The 22,567-nt window shown below is 46.1% G+C and overlaps 1 protein-coding gene across 7 annotated transcripts in view; it reads right to left on the reverse strand.

The window, feature by feature from the left end:
• Positions 1-22,567, reverse strand: part of CHD6 (chromodomain helicase DNA binding protein 6) — a 275,948-nt gene that overhangs the window by 41,406 nt on the left and 211,975 nt on the right. For all 7 annotated transcript variants that reach the window (XM_073555368.1, XM_073555372.1, XM_073555370.1 and 4 more), the window contains 6 exons: positions 22,428-22,531; positions 22,128-22,254; positions 14,580-14,634; positions 2,959-3,016; positions 693-906; positions 116-324 (listed from right to left, as the gene is read on the reverse strand). In XM_073555368.1, the coding sequence (XP_073411469.1) occupies positions 116-324; positions 693-906; positions 2,959-3,016; positions 14,580-14,634; positions 22,128-22,254; positions 22,428-22,531 (767 nt within the window). The remainder of the gene's footprint in view (positions 1-115; positions 325-692; positions 907-2,958; positions 3,017-14,579; positions 14,635-22,127; positions 22,255-22,427; positions 22,532-22,567) is intronic.

Raw genomic sequence — 22,567 nt, forward strand, 5'->3', positions numbered from 1 at the left:
TGAAAAGAAAAAGAAAAAAAGACAAGGAGTTGTCTTTCATTTTCCTAAATCTAGGGACTATCCTACAGAGATAATAGAAAATTCTGTTCTAACAAGAAGCGAGAGTAGAACTTACCGTCATCCTTTCTGAGTGGGAGACGGCAGACATTTCTACACATGGCTACAAAGCTATGGAAATATTTTTCTAGGCTCTCATCGGTCTTCTTATCAAGGCGAGACAATGATCTAAACTGCGTCCAATCAAAGCACTTCTTGTCTGCATCATATATTACTCCAAAAGAGGACACCGTTCTGTAGAAGTCAGCTTGTTCTCTTCTGGTCCACCTAAGAAATGAACACATGGCATGTATGGCTAATCCCTGGCAGATTTAATTAAGACAAAATTATGGGTGTTCCTCCTGGAAATGCATAAAAACATGACAACTGGGTCTGAAATTCCCCTTTAATAGAGTGTTTCCTAATACAGTGTGATATGGCCTGCAGTAATAATGCAGTGTCAGATTATGTAGGGACAATGCCCACCGACAAAAAATAAAGGATAACATCTAGTTCTCAATGTATTCATATATTTCCAGGAAGAATAGCAGAGGAAAGGCACACCGGAGTCCTAACAAAAAGTGCTTAAGTATTGCTAATTCGTACAGAATGAAAGGTAAAAAAAATAATAAAAAAATAAATACACATAAAAATACCTCTTCTGCATTTCTTTCATAATTGGATCAATCTCTGCTCTTCGGACCATTTCTTCTTGAAGCCAAAAGCTGTGACTTGTGGGAGCTAAAATCTCTGGCCGTGCCAACTCCTTGCGATTGCACCGCTGATATACAGTAATGAGTCTACGAAGTCTTGCTGTCAGTGCAGATGCAACAGGCCATAACAATCTGTCTGATTCAGGGCTATCCTGGGCTTCAGAGAACATGGAAAATATTAGCAGCAGCATGGATGGACATTTCATATTGTCATGTAATGTAGGAAAGTGATTTGCAAGCTAAAGTGGCCCCTATAGAAAATGATGTTGAGGGGAATAAGGCTATGTGCACACGTTGCGGATTCTGCTGCGGATCCGCAGCGTTTTGGGCTCTGCGGAACCGCAGATTTAGCTGCGTTGTACAGTACCATTATTTTCAATGGTAAAATAAAATCCGCTGTGCACATGCTGCGGATTTTTCCGCGCGGATTTGCTGCGGGTTCAAATCCGCAGCATGTCAATTCTTTGTGCAGAATCCGCAGCGGTTTCACACCTTCTCCATTGTAGAGGTGTGAAACCGCAGGGCTAAACCGCAGGCTAATCCGCAGGTCTTCTGACCTGCGGATTTTCCCAAATCCGCAGCACCTAAAACTACGTGTGCACATAGCCTTAGAAGGATCAAGGATGTTGTATTTTAATGCTAAATTCTATTGTTTGCAGCTTAGTCAAGGTCTAAGGGGTAAGGTTTCTCCTTGTGGAGAGTGACATGTCAGCTCTGGCTTGTCAAGGTAAGGAGACTTATTTGCCGTGCAATGCTCTATAGCGCCACCTGTTGGTAGTAGCGATCCTACAAGTCACATTCAACCCTTTAACAAGTCTTGTAATATGACTTAGGATAAATGCCAAATCAGAATCTCAATTTGCAGACAAGGCGTTTCGAGCTATTGGCTCTCGTCAGTGCAAAGTATGAAAACTGATTTGGCTAGGTGAGAGGCTCTGGACTGAGGTCTAAGGAGTAAGTTTTCTCCTTGTGGAGAGTGACATGCCAGCTCTGGCTTGTCACGGTAAGGAGGCTTATTCGCCGTGCAATGCTCCTCTGGGAAAATAATATGCAAATTGCCTCTATCCTAAGTCATATTACAAGACTTGTTAAAGGGTTGATTGTGACTTGTAGGATTGCTACTACCAACAGGTGGCGCTATAGAGTTCAAGTCCTCTTTTTCTCTGAAGAGGCAATTTGCATATTATTTTCCCAGAGGAGCAATGCATGGCGAATAAGCCTCCTCGACAAGCCAGAGCTGACATGTCACTCTCCACAAGGAGAAACCTTGCCCCTTAGACCTCAGTCCAGAGCCTCTCACCTAGCCAAATCCGTTCTCATACTTTGCACTGATGAGAGCCAATAGCCCGAAACACCGTGTCTGCAAATTGAGATTCTGATTTGGCTTTTATCCTAAGTCATATTACAAGACTCGTTAAAGGGTTGATTGTGACTTGTAGGATCGCTACTACTACCAACAGGTGGCGCTATAGAGTTCAAGTCCTCTTTTTCTCTGAAGAGGCAATTTGCATATTATTTTCCCAGAGGAGCATTGCATGGCAAATAAGCCTCCTTACCTTGACAAGCCAGAGCTGGCATGTCACTCTCCACAAGGAGAAACCTTACCCCTTAGACCTCAGTCCAGAGCCTCTAACCTAGCCAAATCAGTTCTCATACTTTGCACTGACGAGAGCCAATAGCTCGAAACACTGTGTCTGCAAATTGAGATTCTGATTTGGCATTTATCCTAAGTCATATTATAAGACTCGTTAAAGGGTTGATTGTGACTTGCAGGATTGCTACTACCAACAGGTGGCGCTATAGAGTTCAGTCCTCTTTTTCTCTGAAGAGGCAATTTGCAGCTTAGTCAAAGATGTTACACCGCGGCTTTCCTTAGTCCAAGGGCGTCTGAGTGCTGCTTTTGTGTTGTTATATCATTATAAGAAATGTATATGTGCAAAAGGAGAAGAAAAATGAGAGTTGCATAGTTGCATGTGGTCATTGTTTCTAGGTGCATTGATAAAACAGTGGGAAATGTGAACTATATAACTGTTTGATGCTTATTCCCCTCCCCAAAAGGAGAACACAGGCACACTTGGCAGAATCAGGTATGCATATGCATTAGGGAGACTGGTGGAGTAGCTTTTGGCAAATCGAGTGTTCAGCTGACATTCAATGATATGACTATATAACATTATGTAAATGCTATAATCACGTGTTATATGCTCACCTGGGTTACTCTCTTCATCTATCTGCTCCACATTGTTTGTACTGGGCTTTTTTTCCACCTAATCACCAAAAAGCAAGGAAAGGTTTACATATATTTAACAAGCTGTTTTAGTTCAGTCTGACCAGAGAAACAAAAGAGGGATTTTTTGTTCTTACCATAAAATCTCTTTCTTGGAGCCTTCATTGGGGGACACAGATTACCATGGGTGTATGCTGCTGCTGCTAGGAGGCTGACACTATGCAAAAAAAGGAAACTTAGCTCCACCCCGGCAGTATACACCCACCGACAGGCACCAAGTACCTCAGTTGGTGAGAAAGCAGTAGGAGAAGCAACCAAAAAACTCTCAAAATATGTACCAACCCAACAAGGGACTTGAAAACCCAACATGGTACAACTTAAACAGGGAGGGTGCTGTGTCCCCCAATGAAGGCTCCAAGAAAGAGATTTTACTGTAAGAACCAAAAATGCCTCTTTCTTTATCGCTTCATTGGGGGACACAGATTACCATGGGACATTCCAAAGCAGTCCCGAGGGTGGGAACAGCAACAAAGGAACGAAGGAAGGAAGGGCTTAGGTCATTCGATGTGCTACTGCTGCCTGCAGAACCTTCCTACCAAAAGCTGCATCAGACGAGGCCTGGGTATGAACCCTGTAGAAACCCTGTAGAACCTTGCAAAGGTGTGCAAAGACGACCAGTTCGCGGCCCTGCAAGTTGTAAGGCCGAAGCCTGGTGTCGCACAGCCCACGAAGCTCCCACAGCCCGGGTGGAGTGGGCACTCACTCCCGGAGGGGGCCGTTTCTCCTGAAGTCAGTAGGCTTCCAGAATGGTAGAACAAATCCAGCGAGCGATTGTGGATTTGGATGCCGGAAGCCCTTTCCGGCGACCTTCAGAGATGACAAGCAGGGAATCGGATTGACGAAGAGAAGCGGTCCTGGCAAGATAAACTCGCAAGGCTCTCACTACATCCAGTTTGTGGAGCGACTTTTCCAGCGGGTGAACAGACGCAGGGCAAAAAGAGGGAAGGACAATATCCTCATTAATGTGGAAAGGGGATACCACTTTTGGAAGGAAAGATGGAACTGGCCTGAGAACGACCTTATCCTGATGGAGGATTAGGTACGGGGAACAACAGGATAAAGCCGCCAGCTCAGACACTCTCCTAATGGATGTAATGGCGATCAGGAAAGTTACCTTCCATGACAGAAGGGAAAGAGGAATGTCCTGGATAGGCTCGAACGGCGCCTTCTGGAGAGCGCCAAGAACGAGATTGAGGTCCCACGGATCTATCAGAGAACGATGAGGAGGAGCCACGTGGGCGACCCCCTGGAGAAAGGTCTTAACTTGCGGTAATGGGGCCAGATCCCTTTGGAAAAGAATCGACAGAGCCGATACCTGGCCTTTGAGATTACTGAGGGACAGACCCACATCTAAACCGGACTGGAGGAAGCCAAGTATGGATGGAATGGAGAACGACAATGGAAAAACATTGTTATCGTCGCACCAATGGAAAAAAGCTTTCCAGTACCTATGGTAAATGCGGGAGGAGGCTGGTTTTCTAGCTCTGATCATGGTCTGAATGACATGGTTGGAAAAACCTGATTGTCTTAGAATCGCGGCCTCAACGGCCATGCCGTTAAACTGAGAGACCGAGAATTCTGGTGGTAAAGGGGACCTTGAGAGAGAAGATCTGGATGGTCTGGTGGTGCCCCAATGCTGGCATATCTGGTTGAAGACTGTGGGGTGAAGGGACCATTTGCCTGATGCCAGACCCTGGCGACTTAGGAAGTCGGCTGCCCAAATTTCTACCCCTGGAATGTTAACGGCGGAGATCGCCGGAACGTAATGCTCTGCCCAACGCAGTATCTTTGCCACTTCTGACATTACCTGCCTGCTGTGAGTACCGCCCTGGTGGTTTATGTATGCCACAGCCGTGTCGTTGTCCGATTGAATGCGGACTGGTTTGCCTACGAGGACAGGCTGCCAGCAGAGGAGGGCAAGGAAGATCGCTCTGATTTCCAGGAGGTTGATGGGAAGAAGAGACTCCTGGGCGTTCCAGCGCCCTTGGGCCGTCTTCCGATGGAAAACCGTCCCCCATCCTAGAAGACTGGCGTCGGTGGTGATGACTTGCCACTGAGGCAGGAGAAAGGACCTTCCCTGTAGAACTGATGCCGGTATTGACCACCAAGTCAGAGATTGCCTTACTTTGAGAGGAAGGAGTATGGGACAGTCCAGAGAAACCGAAGTCTTGTCCCAGGCAGAAAGGAGGGACAGCTGGAGCGGACGAGTGTAAAATTGTGCGAAAGGCACTGCTTCCATGGAAGCAATCATCTTCCCCAGGACCCTCATGCAAGACCGAAGGGGAATGGGCCTCGACCGTTTCAAGGATCGGATTCCCTTGCAAAGGGCTGAAAATGTTTCCCTCGGAAGCAACACTCGGGCTAGATTTGTGTCGAATTCCATGCCCAAAAAGGTCAGACGCTGAGTAGGGTGCAGGATGGATTTCTCTTTGTTGACTATCCATCCGAGACGGGAGAGAGTATCCAGAGTTATCTGAAGACTTTGGAGACAGTCCTGACGGGACGAGCCCTTGATCAGCAGATCGTCCAGATAAGGGATAATGAGAATCCCCCTGGAGCGAAGAATGGCCATGACTGTTGCCATCACCTTCATAAAGACACGGGGAGCGGAGGCTAGGCTGAATGGGAGGGCCGTGAATTGATAATGATTTTCTTGAATCGCAAAGCGGAGATATCTCTGATGTTGCAAACAAACAGGGATGTGAAGATAGGCATCCTGTATGGCCACAGAGCAGAGGAACTCTCCGGGTTCCATCAAGGCTATCACCGAGCGCAGGGACTCCATCTTGAAGTGGAGGATCCTCACGTGGCGGTTGAGCAACTTGAGGTCCAAGATTGGGCGAAGGGAACCGTCTTTTTTCTGGACTACGAAGAGATTCGAGTAAAACCCTGAAAACCGTTCGTTTGAAGGAATGGGAACGATAACTCCAGCGGAAAGAAGGGAGGAGACGGCCTGAAGGAACCCTGGGGTCTGGGACGGCTGTCTTGGGGGTCGAGAAAGAAAGAAGCGACTGCTTGGGGGAAGAAAATTCGATTTTGTATCCGGATATGATGATTTCCCTGACCCAAGCGTCGTCGACCACAGACAGCTAAGCGTCCATGAAAGAAGAGAGCCTGCCTCCCACCCTGGAAGAAATTCCAGGTGGGGGGTGACCCGTCACTTTGAGGAGAATCTACCGGAGCAGGAGCCTGAGGACCTGGTGGGTTGGCCTCTTGATTTCCAGCGGGGAGCGGGTTTATACGATGGTTTTCTGCGATCTCTGGAGGTAGAGGGCCGGTCCTGCTGGGATGATCCTTCTGCGGAAGAGAAGGGGCGAAAGGATCTAAATGGCCGAGAAGTTTTCCTGTTGAAAAACCGTCTAGGCCGAGACTGGGGAAGGGAGGTACTTTTACCACCAGTGGCATCGGAGATTATCTTATCCAGCTTGGCGCCAAAGAGCCTAGAACCGTGAAATGCCAGGTTGGTGAGCGACTTCTTGGAGGTGGTGTCCGCACTCCATGACTTTGTGAAGGGTTAATACTAAAATCAGAGTTGAAGTTTCGTTTTATCCATTCTCTGTAAGGTTTCGTTTCTCCGTTTTTGTAGCTGTAAGATAAATTTTTATAATTGGCATGGGCTGTCATGAAACCAGACTGTTCCCATCTGTATAAGATAAGGGAGGCGGGGGTGTAAAACTCTGAAGAATATGCCATTATACTACTTTCTACGCTATCTAGGTACGGACATATATGTAGTTTCCGGTTTTCTTGCAATATTATTGGCTTATAAAGTGAAATGATGCTATTGGTACTTGAGAACCTTGCATAATTAAGCAAAAGATTATAAAAGATGTGACTAAAATAAAGGGGCTTAGTGATCTGCCTCGATCCTCCCGTACAGAGACCCCAGTCTCTGTGTGGTCATTTGAGTTGCTAGCAACACTGGAATAATTTGGAAATCACTGGATCAACCGTGAAGGGTTAATTTAGCCCTCCCAAAATAGCTACCTCGACAGTGGCGCGCAACGTGGGGCCCCCGGACAGGGACGCCTCTGCCCCCGGAGGACAACAAGACAAAGGACCCTCGGAGCGGACACAGGTGCTGGAAAATTGGGACTGATCACCCCCCACAACCACGGTAAGTTGGCAGTTATACTGTTCAGACTGACCGTTGGTGTGGTTTTCCTGTGCTTGTTGCTGCAAAGAGGATCTGAGGTTTGTCCCCTGGTGGGGTGATTCATGGGTGGAATCATATAGCGGTGTAGTCCCGTTGGGGGCCCAGTGCTCGAACCGTACCTCATAAGGGACGGACACCCCGGATTGAACAGTGATTGTGACTCTCTTTATAGTCAAAATATTCTGAAATTCCCGATCATTATTAGTAATTGGGCATGGTGAGTGATCGAAGACTGGGTAGGATACGTAACTCAGGTATATATAGATATATATAACCAGAGGTGTCCGGAGGGATAGTCTGAGACGCCCTCCTCCTTTCACTGAGTACCGCGAATTTTGGGCTTCTCAGAGGGGTTTGACCCTGTGGAACAAACGGAGACGGCTGCTCCAGTATTGTGCACAATTTGTCAGGGTATTTAGCTCTAAAGGAGAGAATTATGTTTCTGTGGAAGAAAAAGAAAAGTTTGGAATTGTGTGAAGGATCAGATACTGTTAGTCTTATGATTCAAAGAGGAAAGAAATCTGTCAGGAATGCAGGAAAAATATTTTCGATTCTGGGATTTCCTAAGGGCGGGAGGTTGCAGCCTACGCTATGGGATGAAGGAGTTAAAAGGTTGACCGATGATGGATTACTTGAAGGCGCTGAGGTATTCCGTGGCTTGGCACATGAATTGTATAATGAAGGTTATGTGGACATTGAACAGCAAGTGAATTCTGATTGTTTCTGTTACTGTTATGTTGAAGAAGGAAAAATTGACTATTATGACAGGGACGGGATGATTTGTGGTTCAAGAAAGTGACTGTGGTATGAGAATGTGATTGATTAAAGAAGGAACTAAGATCCAGACAATGTGTCAGGCAGTCGGATAGTTAAAAGTGATGATTTGAAACAAGAAGTTTCCCTGCTAGATGATAAGGTCCCTCCCCAGGAAATCCCTTAACCCTAAGGCACCAATATATCCTGGACTACCGAAACTCAGTATACCCCCACCCTATGATCCTGCCGGGTGGATCTGTGCTGTATGTGTAGTTACTAATCCTCAGTGGAGAGAGGTCTGTTATAATTGTGGCACAAGAAGACCGAGAGTTGCAGCCCCCACCTCTGCTAACGGCACCTATTATCATCCACCGCTAGCCTTAGTCCCCGTTATTGCTAGTGGTTATGAGTAGCCACCCCTTCCATTTACCAGCTCCAGAGGAAAAAAAAAAAAAAAGTTTTCAGGAGACTTTAACCTGCTCTTTTCAGGAGAGAGAGAGAGAGAAAAAAAAAGCAAGCTAGCAGCTGCACTGCTTCAGTACCCCTCCCATCTTAGCCCACACCATATCCCCCTTCGCCCCCACGGCAGCTGCGAGTACACAGCCAGTCTCTTATCCGTATCACTTTAATTTTAGAAGGATAGGGAAAATGAAGGGAGGTCAGCTCACCAGTCTCGGTTGCGATCCATAATCCTCCTGCGCACGGAGTCACCTTGATCAGGGGTGTTGACTGAAGCAAAATAAAGGATGGAATCTCCAGCGCTGGACTTCAGTTAAAAATACATCATTTATTGTAAATTCTTAAAATAGAACAGAAAAAAGTATGGATAAGGACATACAGGCAGATGGGGTCTCTGGTGGTCTCCAGAGACCCCATCTGCCTGTATGTCCTTATCCATACTTTTTTCTGTTCTATTTTAAGAATTTACAATAAATGATGTATTTTTAACTGAAGTCCAGCGCTGGAGATTCCATCCTTTATCCGTATCACTGGAGCACACAGCAAACTCTGCCCCCCTTCCTCAGACTTCAGCTAGTGGGAACCCTGCTCCTCAGCCCCCCTCCCTGCTAATTCTCGTTACTGCTCAGTTTGTAATCTCTCTCATATGTCCAGTAAATTTACTAGGGGTAGATTTATTATCACAGTTCCGCTCCAGAATACAATTCCAAGATGATGGTCAGATGGTTTTTTTTGTTATATAATCCCTATGTAGATGAAGACAGTGTGGAAATCTGTATTTTGCATGCCTTTCTTACAGTTATGTACAGTTATGATGGCCCTGATAGGCCCAGATCCACCCCCAATATTGCCTGAGGATCAGTGACTCACCCCATACCTCTCAGAGATACTATCTAAACTCTGGTCAAAAGGGTCAAATGATATAGGGAAAATGCCAGTAGAACCAGTAAGTGTTTCTCAAACCTGGTGCCTAAGCCACATACTCTTTTGTCCCAAATACCCCGGGATGCTGCTTGGTTTAAAGTTATTGATCTTACCAATGCCTTCTTTAGCATTCCGTTACACCCAGACTGCCAGTTTCTATTTGCATTCACTTAGCAGGGACGACAGTTAATATGGACAGTTATGCCACAAGGGGCACAAAACAGTCCCAACCAGTTTGCAAAAAATATGAGCAGGTGTCTTTTGCCATTGTTGCCATTGTTAGCCTCCTTAAAGCATCTGGCAGCACTGAACTGTCGGGTTTCGGCCTCGAAACTTCAGTTCTGCCTTGGTCAAGTGATATTCTTGGGTCACTGTCTCCTTCAGGGTGCCAGACACCTCGCAGAAGAAAGAAAAATAGCTGTCAGCTCACTTCCTTTCCCAAAAGATGAAGCTGAACTCCAGCGTTTTCTTGGACTATGCACTTATTGTTGTCAGTGGATACAGAATGCATCCCACATAATGCAACCCCTTTACAATGCCTTGAAAGACGGTATAATGAACTATAAGGAAAGATGGCAATGATGAGGATTACCTCCAATATGATTGTTCCCAACTGCTGACTGAAGAAACAGCTACTCCACCAAATGTCAGTGAGAATCCACTCCCAAATCCCGATCTGGTGTTATACACGGATGGTTCAAGATATGTTGATGAGTTTGGTAGATTCCACACGGGATATGCTGTTACCACAGAGGACACTGTAGTGCACGCAGCTGCGCTCCCGCCTCACAGTCAGCACAAGAAGCAGAACTCCAGGCTCTGTCTACTGCATGTACTTTGGCCAAGAACAGACGGGCAAATATATACACGGACTCACGGTATGCATTTGGTATCGCTCACGATTTTGGGGCTCTATGGGCCAATCGAGGGTTTATTACTACTGCCGGAACCCCAGTGAAAAATGCTGAAGCTGTTACAACCCTCATGGACTCGATCAAATTACCTACTCAGGTGGCCATTATCAAAGTTAAGGCGCACGGTCCTAGGACCAGTCCACAGACTGTTGGCAACATATTTGCGGATATGCAAGCAAAAGCCGCCGCGCTCTCTTACCCGTTGAACCAACCATACCAACTATGGTGACCACACGCTCTCAGCGTCAACAGTTACAAGAAGCATTGACCCTACAAGAACCTGATGATCTACAACAGACTAAGTTTTCTGTCGGACCCTGCAAGACCGCTTAATGACAACGCAGAGAATGTCTCCAAAGGAAGAGGTGAAGCAATGGAAGACTGATGGGGCACGTATGGATAATGGTCTCTGGAAAAAGGAGCGACTTGTGTGTCTCCCTAAGCGGATGTACCCTGCTATTGCCACATGGGCCTACACATCGAGGAAAGAATCAGGCCCTCGCACTGGTGCAAAAATTCTACTGGGCCCCGGTTCTCCAGTTGGCCGGAAGCATTCCCTGTTACCAACATGACTGCAAAGACCACAGCGAAAAAACTGGTGATGGAAGTTATATGCAGATATGGGGTTCCAGAAGTTGTTGAAAGTGATCAAGGCCCGGCCTTTTCTTCTCATGTGTACCAAGAAGTTCTGACAATGCTTGGATCCACTGTAGCCCTCCATACTCCGTACCACCCACAATCCAGTGGGGAAGTTGAGAGGCTGAATGGCACACTGAGGGGACAATTGACCAAAATGATGCAGGAGACTACGGCTCCAAGGCCAGAGCTCCTACCCATTGTACTATACCACATTCGTACTACCCCTATTGCAAAACATGGCCTGTCCCCATATGAGATATTGTTTGGTGCTAGGCCCCAGTTGCAAATTTCCAGCCTCAGCAGTTATCAGAAGAGACTGACCGTGTTGTTCAATATGTTATTCTGCTTAGTAAAAATCTTGCTAACACCTATGTTCTAGTTTCCTTTTCTTTTCCAGATTCAGCAGAAACCGGCACTTGTCATAACCTGAAGCCTGGTGATTTGGTAGTCGCGAAGAGGCATGTCAGGAAGCACGGACTAGAACCCTTGTATGACGGTCCTGATCAAGTCCTCCTCATCACCCAACAAGCCAATAGCAAATAAAGGGGCATAATGTTTTGGTTTTTCGCATTTTTCATACTATTATTATTGGTAGAAGTTAAAAGTTAAAGTTAGAAGATATTCAATGACTCAGATCAATACGATAAAGACAATGATCGTAATAAGGACAGTTGGTGGTCAGACACCTTCTCCTTTCTCAATCCAGCCAATTGATTTAAGGGAATTGGGGGCTGGATAGCTGGGATCTTACAAAGCTTGTTACACATTGCTGCCTGTATCCTTGTTGTATATGTGATACTAAAACTTGTTCTTTGGTGTATTCCTGCATGTATTAGGAAATTCTGCACTAAGACAGCTAATGATGATACCAAAGGTGTCGTTGCCCCTGCTCTTCTCTGCACCGATCTCAAAAGGCTACTTGATGAAGATGTTGAAGCCAAGCACATGCCTACCTACAAAAGATCCCCACCACCGTCATCAAAAACTGTTATTCGTGAACTGCAGTATACAGGGGGGACGGGTGCGCCGCGACAGCCATGACTGGTAACACGGCATCAGTCATGTGAAGACCAGTACCCCTCAAGCTGTTAGCTTGGGATAGCACCTCTGATGCTGCATATGTGTTAAAAATTTTTATCTAGGGGGGAATGTGAAGGGTTAATACTAAAATCAGAGTTGAAGTTTCGTTTTATCCATTCTCTGTAAGGTTTCGTTTCTCCGTTTTTGTAGCTGTAAGATAAATTTTTATAATTGGCATGGGCTGTCATGAAACCAGACTGTTCCCATCTGTATAAGATAAGGGAGGCGGGGGTGTAAAACTCTGAAGAATATGCCATTATACTACTTTCTACGATATCTAGGTACGGACATATATGTAGTTTCCGGTTTTCTTGCAATATTATTGGCTTATAAAGTGAAATGATGCTATTGGTACTTGAGAACCTTGCATAATTAAGCAAAAGATTATAAAAGATGTGACTAAAATAAAGGGGCTTAGTGATCTGCCTCGATCCTCCCGTACAGAGACCCCAGTCTCCGTGTGGTCATTTGAGTTGCTAGCAACACTGGAATAATTTGGAAATCACTGGATCAACCGTGAAGGGTTAATTTAGCCCTCCCAAAATAGCTACCTCGACAACTTCAACCAAAGGATGCGGCGTATGACTAATATTTTGCTGTTAGCTTCTGCTACGCACCCAGCCGCATCTAAGGAGGCGGTCAAAAGGTATTTACCAGCATGATTAATTTGGTCTGCTAGGTCTGCCAGCTCGTCCTTAGGGGCTGCCGATAAGATGCCCTTGCGATGAATTTTTGCCCAAGCTGAAATGACCTTCGCCACCCAGGAGGAAGCGAAAATAGCGCAGAGAGAGGTGCCGGATGCTTCAAAAATTGATTTAGCCAGAGATTCTATTTGCCTGTCTGCCGGGTCTTTAAGAGATGCCCCGTCCGGAAGGGATAGAACCGTCTTAGAGGATAGGCGGGAAACTGGTGGGTCCACTTCGGGAGCCTTAGTCCATTTTGTGAGAAGATCCGCATCAAATGGATACAGGACGTCTAAGTACCTGCGGCCTGAGAAACGCTTCTCAGGGTATTCCCAGTGTTTGGTTAAAGTAGTGTCGAACTCTTTGTGATTAGGAAAGGTTCGGGCGGGGGGTTTCGCTCGTTTAAAGGGGACAGAGCAGTCCTGAAGGGGTGTCTTATCTTCCTTTATTTTGAGCGTCTGGAAAATAGCCGATACGAGACTATCAATCATGTCCTGTGTTTTAGACATGTTGTCCGCCTCTGAGTCAGATCCCGATTGGGAATCATTGTCTCACCTAAGGTCATCTTCTGAAGAGGGAGACGAGGAAAGTAACCTGGGTGGAACGGACGGACCTTGGGAGCTGGAGGAAGAGGTAGAAAGGACCCGCTTTCTAGAAATCCTACCCAGTCTGTCCCTGTGGAGGTCGCGGTCAGGTGCAGACGACTCACCGTGAGAGGCGGTCGGAGTACAGGTGGCTGTCGAGAGCTGAGGTAATCGTTGTAAGACCTGGACCAGGGACTGAGAAACTTTCGTCAAGTCAGAGACCGACTGAGACATTGCAACGGCCCACTCTGGGGGAGGGGGAGTGCTGTCATCCCGGGACTCGGGGTGTTCCAGTGGGGCAGACATTGCGGAAGGACTGCAGGAGGGCAGAAGGGAGACGACTGACCTGACGCCCACTTCTTTTTACAGCGCGCACAGGCGTAGTGGGTAGGGATGGGTCTAGGATAAGGAGCCCTTGCAGGGTTGAGCATATGTGAAGGCTGCAGTATAACTGCGCAAGTATCTGCAGGAGGTCAGGGAATACTGCCGAGGGAGATAGAATTGGAGCTCAGAAAAATAAGAGTGGGAAGATGTGAGGCGCGCGCCTGGGCGGGAAATTTAAATGGAGAGTGCTGTCAGCGGCGCTGACCCCACTGACTTTCATGTGGGGCAAGCATGGGACCTGGTAGCCTTTAGGCTGCTTACCTCCCACATGCTTCCTGAAGAGGATGACCGCAGGGGCCCGCGATGAGGGTGGGCCGCTGAGAGTGAAGGTCCTCTGCCCAGCACTATGTCCGAATAGTGCAGAAGACGGCGTTAACCCTTTGCTAGCAGGGGAGAGTTACCGCCGGTGACCGCCGTCTTCCTCTCAGTCCTGTCCCAGGAGAGGGGTGAGGAGGGGAATCGGCTAGGACCAGCCACCTGTCGTCAGCCCGTAGCACCCGAGGGTGATAGGGAAAAAGTCCTGCCTGCGGTCCTGAGAGTTGCGATGTGGGTCACACCACATTGCTTGCTCAGCCGCGTGATATGGGAAAGCAGGGTGAACATTTACCCCCATGTTTCCCGAAGCTGAATCTGAAAAAATAAATGGGAAAAGATTAATACACACACACAAAACCTAAAAGGGAAAAAAGGAATCGTTAAATGCGGATCTGGGGAGATCCCGGTCTGCCTCCTACAGACACTAAGCACAAACTGAGGTACTTGGTGCCTGTCGGTGGGTGTATACTGCCGGGGAGGAGCTAAGTTTCCTTTTTTTGCATAATGTCAGCTTCCTAGCAGCAGCAGCATACACCTATGGTAATCTGTATCTCCCAATGAAGCGATAAAGAAATGAGAGTTTGTGAGTTTCTTCCAAATAGTTTCTCCTTACCAAAATGGAAAAAAATGACATGGGCTTGTTTCTTACCTCTTGCTGACGCTCTTGTTTACTTTCACTATTTTCTTCTTTTTCTCCACCACTCCTTAATAAAATAAAATATGAATTTACCATTCTGTTTTATGTAGATTTTGATGGATGTCAGGAAAATTGCTAAAGTTGAACCAATACTGTATTCTTTAGAGGTTTTGCAGCAGATGAATCATAGAATCAAAGAATGTCAGAGTTGGAAGGAACCTCCTGGGTCATTTGGCCCAACCCCATTCACTGACCATCACTCAGTTTAGCCCCTCAGGTCTCTGCAGCCTTTATGTGAGGCTTTGTCGGGTGAAGCAATCCAGCTTCATTCATTTTAAAGGACTGATGTGCAGTACTAGGCACGGTCAAAGGGCCCTTTTACTATACAGATGGGATTCCAGGAGTCAGATCTCTCCTGATCAGTGGCGGACACACCGGAGGTGGAGGAGGGTTCCTACAGGGCGGCTAACACTGAGGGCAATCTGGTCTGTTTATCCGGCCCCAAGGCTCCAGGGGGTCCTTGGCCAGATTTCCCTCATGTGCGGAGGGCAGGGAGCAATCCTTGCAGCTTCGTTGTCTACAGGAAAAAATGTCAGTGGAGCGAAGCTGAAGGGATCCGTCCGGCTTCCTTGCCGCGCTTCCTGTCTGACACAGCAGTGCGGCTGGATGACGTCACCAATCAGAGTGAGTCTGTGTCAGAGAGAAAGCTGCCGGCAATGAAGATGCTGCAACTGCTGAGGAACGAGGGGAGAGGTGAGTGGTATGGGTGGTAGAGAAGACAATGAGAGGGGTGGTGGGGGAGAAAGCAATGATGGAGGTGGTGGAAAGGACAAAGATGTGGGAGTTGGGGAAGGAGTCAATGTAGGAGATAGTGCAGAGGAAAATGATGAGGATGGGGGGGAAAGGCAATGATGGAGAGGCAGTAGCGTAGCTAGCAGGGGGGCAGTCGCTCGGGCCCCTTGCTCTGAGGGGGCCCACCCACACCCAGAGCTTCAGCCACTGTTAACTATGTCAGCGTGCGCAGCTCACTGAGGTAGCTAAGCTGCACTCTAGTTGCAGGGAGAATATAGCTTTAAGCTTCCTCCAGCAAACTGCAGACACGCCCACAGTGCTCCCTGTGTATCTGCAGGAGAGAGGTCACCACAGAGCACCAGCTTCTTCACCTGGACAGGAGCAGGACAAGACGGTGCTGTGAGTAAGAACTCAGGGGCCCTGAGCGGTCTGTGCAGTGAGGAGGGGGAAGGACGCTGCTCACCTCCTGACAAGTCCTGGATGGTTTATTTTCTTGTATCTGAGGCACAGTAGATTTATGGCGGCTACTTGAACTTATACAGCTCAGAAGGGGTCTCTGTCAATGCAAATCAGCTGCCATAAATCTCACTGTGCCCCAGATCACTGACATGAGTGGTCAGTATCATATATATGGTATATATGGTATATAAATGTAACAATATATAGTAGTAAAAAAAATGAAGGCAGCGCATTGGGGCTCAGCAATGTTCACTGAGAACCTTTTTCCAGGAGAACCAAAACTCTTGTTTTCTTTCTAAATGGTGTGCTACTTTCATTTTTGCTGCTATATTGAAGATCGGTAAATGCCTGAAATGTTTGGCAGCCGTATATTTCACAAATCTCTACATATATATGTATATATATACAGCATATATACACACACACACCCTGTGATTTGGTCCTGTAGCCGGGGTGAGGGTCCTATTATCTCATATTGTAAATCCAGGGTGGCAAGCATGAAAACCCAATTACGGTATATAACTTTTTATTTAAAAAAATAATCCCCACAAAGTTGAGGATGAATATATATATATATATATATATATATATATATATATATATATATATATGATAAAGAGCCAAATAGAAGAAAATATAAATTGACAGAAGGTGCATATAGCTGATCACACATAGATCCCTGAACGTATACTCAGTCTGGACAAGACCCCCCCCCCGCCGAAGGCAGAAAAGAGAATAAAAGAGAAAATGTACCAGGGGGCATAGTTTCTTCTTTACGTGAGTAATATTTTACCTCCCTCTCTTCTAATTCCCTCTTTCTTTCCAGTTCCCTCTTTGGGGTCTTGTCCAGACAAGAGTATTTCTTTTAGGGTCACCTGGGTACATTCAGGGAGCTGTACCCATATTCTGGCCTCTATCTATACACACCCACTATCTGTTTCTATTTTCTTCTATTTAGTTCTTTGTCATATATATCAGGACTGTGCAGGTTGTAACCACAGACAGGGACCAACAGAGACCAGAATCAAAAGGCGTGGGAGCCACAGCAGGGGCCATTATACAGTGTTAGAGCTAATTCGGGGGTCATTGTACAATGGATGAGCTAATGTGGGGCCAGTATACAGTGTGAGAGATAATGCAGGGGCCAGTATACAGTGTGGGGGCTAATGCGAGAGCCCATATACAGTATGAGAGCTAATTCGGGGGTCATTATCCAGCCGATGAGCTAATGCGAGAATCAGTATACAGCATGAGAGCTAATGCAGGGGTCATTATACAGTATGGGAGCTAATGTGGGGCCAGTATAGAGCGTGAGAGCTAATGCAGGGGTCATTATACAGTGGATGAGCTAATGCAGGGGTCATTGTACAGCATGGGAGCAAATGTAGGGATCATTATACAGTACAGTTTAAAGGCTACTGTGGGGCCATCATACAGTATGGGGGCCTATATACAGTGTGGGAGCTACTGTGAGGGCACAATGGTGGCATTATTATGTGAGGCAGTTAGAGGATCCCTGCGCTTGGACCACACAGCAGGTGCAGTAATAGGGACACATACGGCAGCAGCGGCTCAGTATTGGGTTATCAGGTGCAGTAATAGGGTCACATACTGCAGCAGCGGCTCAGTATTGGGGTATCAGGTGCAGCAATAGGGACACATACGGCAGCAGAGGCTCAGTATTGGGGTATCAGGTGTAGTAATAGGGACACATACGGCAGAGGCTCAGTATTGGGGTATCAGGTCCAGTAATAGGGACACATACGGCAGCAGAGGCTCAGTATTGGGGTATCAGGTGCAGTAATAGGGACACATACGGCAGCAGCGGCTCAGTATTGCGGTATCAGGTGCAGTAATAGGGACACATACGGCAGCAGAGGCTCAGTATTGGGGTATCAGGTGTAGTAATAGGGACACATATGGCAGCAGAGGCTCAGTATTGGGGTATCAAGTGCAGTAATAGGGACACATACGGCAGCAGAGGCTCAGTACTTGGGTATCAGGTGCAGTAATAGGGACACATAAGGCAGCAGAGGCTCAGTATTGGGGTATCAGGTGTAGTAATAGGGACAACTACGGCAGCAGCGGCTCAGTATTGGGGTATCAGGTGCAGTAATAGGGACACATACGGCAGCAGCGGCTCAGTATTGGGGTATCAGGTGTAGTAATAGGGACACATACGGCAGCAGCGGCTCAGTATTGGGGTATCAGGTGCAGTAATAGGGACACATACGGCAGAGGCTCAGTATTGGGGTATCAGGTGCAGTAATAGGGACACATACGGCAGCAGCGGCTCAGTATTGGGGTGTCAGGTGCAGTAATAGGGACACATACGGCAGCAGCAGCTCAGTATTGGGGTATCAGGTACAATAGTAGGGACACATACGGCAGCAGCGGCTCAGTATTGGGTGAGTAGTTTGTGCAGGTTGGAGATAGATGGGTACTAAGCTGGAAATGTGAGAACTCAAATGTGCCTTTGTTGTAATCTCTGTAGATGAGTCCTGGCTGGAGAAGTAGACATGTCGGTCTGAGTAAGATGTAAAAGTGAACGATTATCAGAAAGAACGTGGCCTGTAAGTTATCATATGTAACTGTATAGTAAACTCTTGTATATGCTGCAGGACTGGTATCTACCACTATGAGGTCACCATATGGCGGTCATATCAGTATTGTTTTTTGTATAGAGATTTTTTTCAGTTACAGCGTGGTCATCTGCTGAGGTTCCCCTATACTCACGACTAGAGTGTGCCAACCTGAGTTGTAATCAGGGATACCGGTTAGGGGCCCACTCAAATTTTTTCGCCCCCCCCCTAAGCTGAACCCCTAGCTACGCCTCTGTGGAGAGGACAATGGTGGGGGTAGAGCAATGATGGAGGTGGTGGAGAGGGCATTGATGGGTGCGGTGGGAGAGAGCAATGATGGGTGTGGAGGGGCAGGGCAATGATAGGCATGGTGGGGGAGAACAATGATTGGGGTGGTGATGATGAAGGCAATGATGGAGGTGGTGGAGAGGGCAATGATGACGGTCGGAGGAGGACAATGAGGGATGTGGGGGATTGGGAGGAGAGGAAGGGGGACTTATAATGGACTTACGAACAGGAGGTAGGTGGAGAAAGATCTCAGATATGGATGAAAGATGAATTGGGTGGTGGAGGAGGATGCTAAGCCTCTGATAGCATTACAATGAATAGTGAGATGGGGAGGATGCTATTAGGGACTCAAATTTTATTGGGGATTGGGAGAGGAGGCAGAGGGGTCCTTTATAATGAACTGAAAGGTGGGAGAAAACGCTGTCAGGGACTTGTAATGAATTGGGAGGCGGCAGAGAATGCTCAGTACCTGATGATGGACTCTACCACCCACAAATTCATTGTTGCTATCAAGGACTTATCATGAATGATGGGGACACTGGAGAGGGACTAAGAATATGTGAACATGGTCACGATTTGCAGGAGAAAATCATGCTACATATCCTAATGTGTTGGCAGGCAAAGAGTTGCGTAAAATACATTTATTTTTTTTCCACATCTTTGCCATGCTTTTGTTACGTATTTTTCCCCATTAGTATGGGTAAAATACGCTGAAAGAATTCACATTATACAGATTTTAATCTGCTGCAAATCTGCAAGGAAAAAATAAGCAACGTGGGCAAGAGACTTCAGGGATCTCATTCACTTCGCTTGTGCTGTAAAACCATGCATATATTCCGTGTACACATACACTTACAGGTAATTGGGGAGAGTCACAGACTGAATAATTTATATTATTGGGAGTCAGAGATTATAGTTAATGGGTGGCACAGTGCTGCTTATCACTTTTTTTTTTTATTTTTAATGGTGTGTGGCTAATAGCATATTAATGGTGGGGTACATATCTGTATTTGAGGGGGAGACACATGTATGCATGCAATATATGTGACCTTGTTATGTTCAGGGTTGCGAAGATCATCGTAACAAGACGAGTCGTGGCTGGGAGATGTCGACATGAAGGTCTGACCAGATGGAGAAGAAACAGGAGAAAGTGGCTCCAATCAGACGAGACGTCAGTGGTAAGTGCCTGGATGTAGATATTATTCTGGATCTGCACTGTGTGACGTGGAGTGATGTTTTCTTGTAAAATCCATCATTCTACATTCTCACATTTGTGTGAAAAGTCTGTGTGCCTCCAGGTTTTTTTTTTAATCGGATAGCACACAGACTCAATGTTTTATAGGTCCATTCACACACACATGAAAATCACAGATCTAAGAATGGTAACCCCCCCCCCTCCTGAAGCGCAGATGTAAGGGGGGGCTCACGGTAACACAGACCCCAGGTTAATTTTATATGTGTATTGGGTTTCTGTTATGTTTTGGTTTCTTCATATGAGGCAAGGTGAAAAGGTCAAGCAGTAAGCTGTGGCGTCCACAGCAGGTTACTTCCACTTTTAGCTGGTGGGTTTTGGCGCTCTTTTTCATGATTTTGATTGGCTAATTTAAAAAAGACCAGGAAGAGAAAAAAGTATAAAAATCTGAGGTGCTGCAGGTTACTGTATCTCATTATTATGTCAGAAAAACGACGATCCCACCCTCCCTCCCCCTTTTTAATGTTTATCTCCTTTGTGTGTTTCATTTGAGGGAAAAATCTCCCAGTTTTCTCTGTTGATTGGTTTAGTATTAGGATTAATTTATTGGTCTTTTGATAGTTCCTTTATTAAATGTTTTAATGGTCTTTTCGGTTACCCTAAATAAACACCAAGGCCATTATTCTTCCACAATTTGGTGTCTTGTGTTTTATTACCGTATTTTCCAGCGTATAAGATGACTTTTTAACCACTGAAAATCTACTTAAAAGTCGGGGTTGTCTTATACGCCGGGTGTCGTCTTATAGGGCGGGTGCGGAGCAACCTGAGGTCGTGGGGGGCTTTTCCTCACAGCCCGGAGGCCCCCACAGCTCCACTGCTGCGATGCGGTGGCCTCAGGGAAAATGGTCACTGGGGGCAGCGCATGCTCCGATTCAGATCTCGTCCCGAGATCTCGGGAGACGAGATCTGAATCTGACCATCCGCCACCCCCAACCCCCCCCCCCCCAGCACAGAGCGCCGCACAGAGCACCGCTGCCGCAATAAGGTAATAGGGATACTTCACTTACACTTTCCCGGTTAGGCGCCTCTTCACCTTGTCATCGGAACCACTCCCCCCCACCATATGCGGTGACCGCAGATTGCTCCGCACTCGCCCTATAAGAAAAGACCTGGCATATAAGAAGACCCCCCGACTTTTGAGAAGATTGTATATTTTAACTGGAAAAGTTGGGGGTCGTCTTATATGCCCAGTCTTCTTATACGCCAGAAAATACCGTATTTTATTTATGGGTTTTGTGTTACCATGAGATCCGTCAGGGTCAGAGAATGTTCTGTTCTGATCCGATTTTGAAGATCAGAATAGGACATGCTCAATGAGTCTATAAACGCGGACAGCACACCAACACTGCACACAGATACAGGAATGTAGCCTTATTATGTATAGCACAGACCCTTAGTATATAGTGTACTCCTTTATGTATAACACCGTCCTTAGTGAAATACTTTCCTCTTTTATTATGTATAACACCATCCCTTATTGCGCACCATCCTCTCTAGTTATATATGGTGTCATCACTTATTATAGAGCTGCTATGTACATTGCTGTCTCTTACATAGTTTATTCTTGTTATTTATGTTATTCACAGCGCCCTCTTTTATTACATATTCCCCTCTCTTGTTAGATATAAAATGACTGATGATGGAGCAGTCGGTTACCAGACTACCAGTCCATCAGCTCCTTCATTAGAAAAGAAGCTTTCCCATGCTCCATCAGGCGTCATTGCATTATACAGCTAACAAGACAGGACGGTATGTAATAAAGACAGGGCTCTATATAATCCGATATGTAAGGGACGGTGCTGTACATAAGAGAGGGCACTGTGTGATAAGGGACGGCAATATACATAATAAAGGAGACAATGTAATATATATACACATGTGTGGCTATATAAATATATATAAATAACACACACACACACACACACACACATATATATATTTATGTATATATAAAATACACACATATTATATATATCTGTAGCGTTGTCCCCATAAAAGGAGGGGGGTCCCGATACATTTCCTGCACATGGGCTACTAGATGTCGTGTCCGCCCCTAATCATATTGGATGGTACATCCAAAGGATAGTCCAAAAACAGAAAATCTCAGAAAAAAAACTTTTGTGTAACCTTTAAATTAGATTGAACAAAGTGTAAAAAGCAACTTTAATTATTTCTGTGATTCCTTACCGTTCTGCTACATCAGGAGCCACATCATTAACTCCATCAGCTGATAATGAATTCTTATCAGGCATCCCCACCTTCTCTAGAAAACAAAGGGCTGGGTCTGCTCTCATGGCACAATATCGTTCATAACCTAAAAAGAGACAAAAAAAACAATACACAGTAAAAGGCCATAGAGTACAAAAACCAACAGGACGTACAGTACAAAAACCAATACACAGTAACAGGACATACAGTACAAAAAATAACATGCAGTGCATATTTACAGACCGTGTATATACATTACTGTTGTGAAAAAATACATACCATGCTTATAAACACCAACCAGTAATGATTTATCAGCGTCTGCATCCCACCAGTCCACAGGTATTTCTACATAATCTATCTCAGGTAACAGGATGACCAGGTCTCTATAACAGAAAAGTAACTGATCAGAAATCAGTTCT

The sequence above is a fragment of the Dendrobates tinctorius genome, unplaced genomic scaffold (assembly GCF_039654945.1).
Source record: "Dendrobates tinctorius isolate UK_male_01 unplaced genomic scaffold, ASM3965494v1 ptg000223l, whole genome shotgun sequence".
Taxonomy (NCBI): Eukaryota; Metazoa; Chordata; class Amphibia; order Anura; family Dendrobatidae; genus Dendrobates; species Dendrobates tinctorius.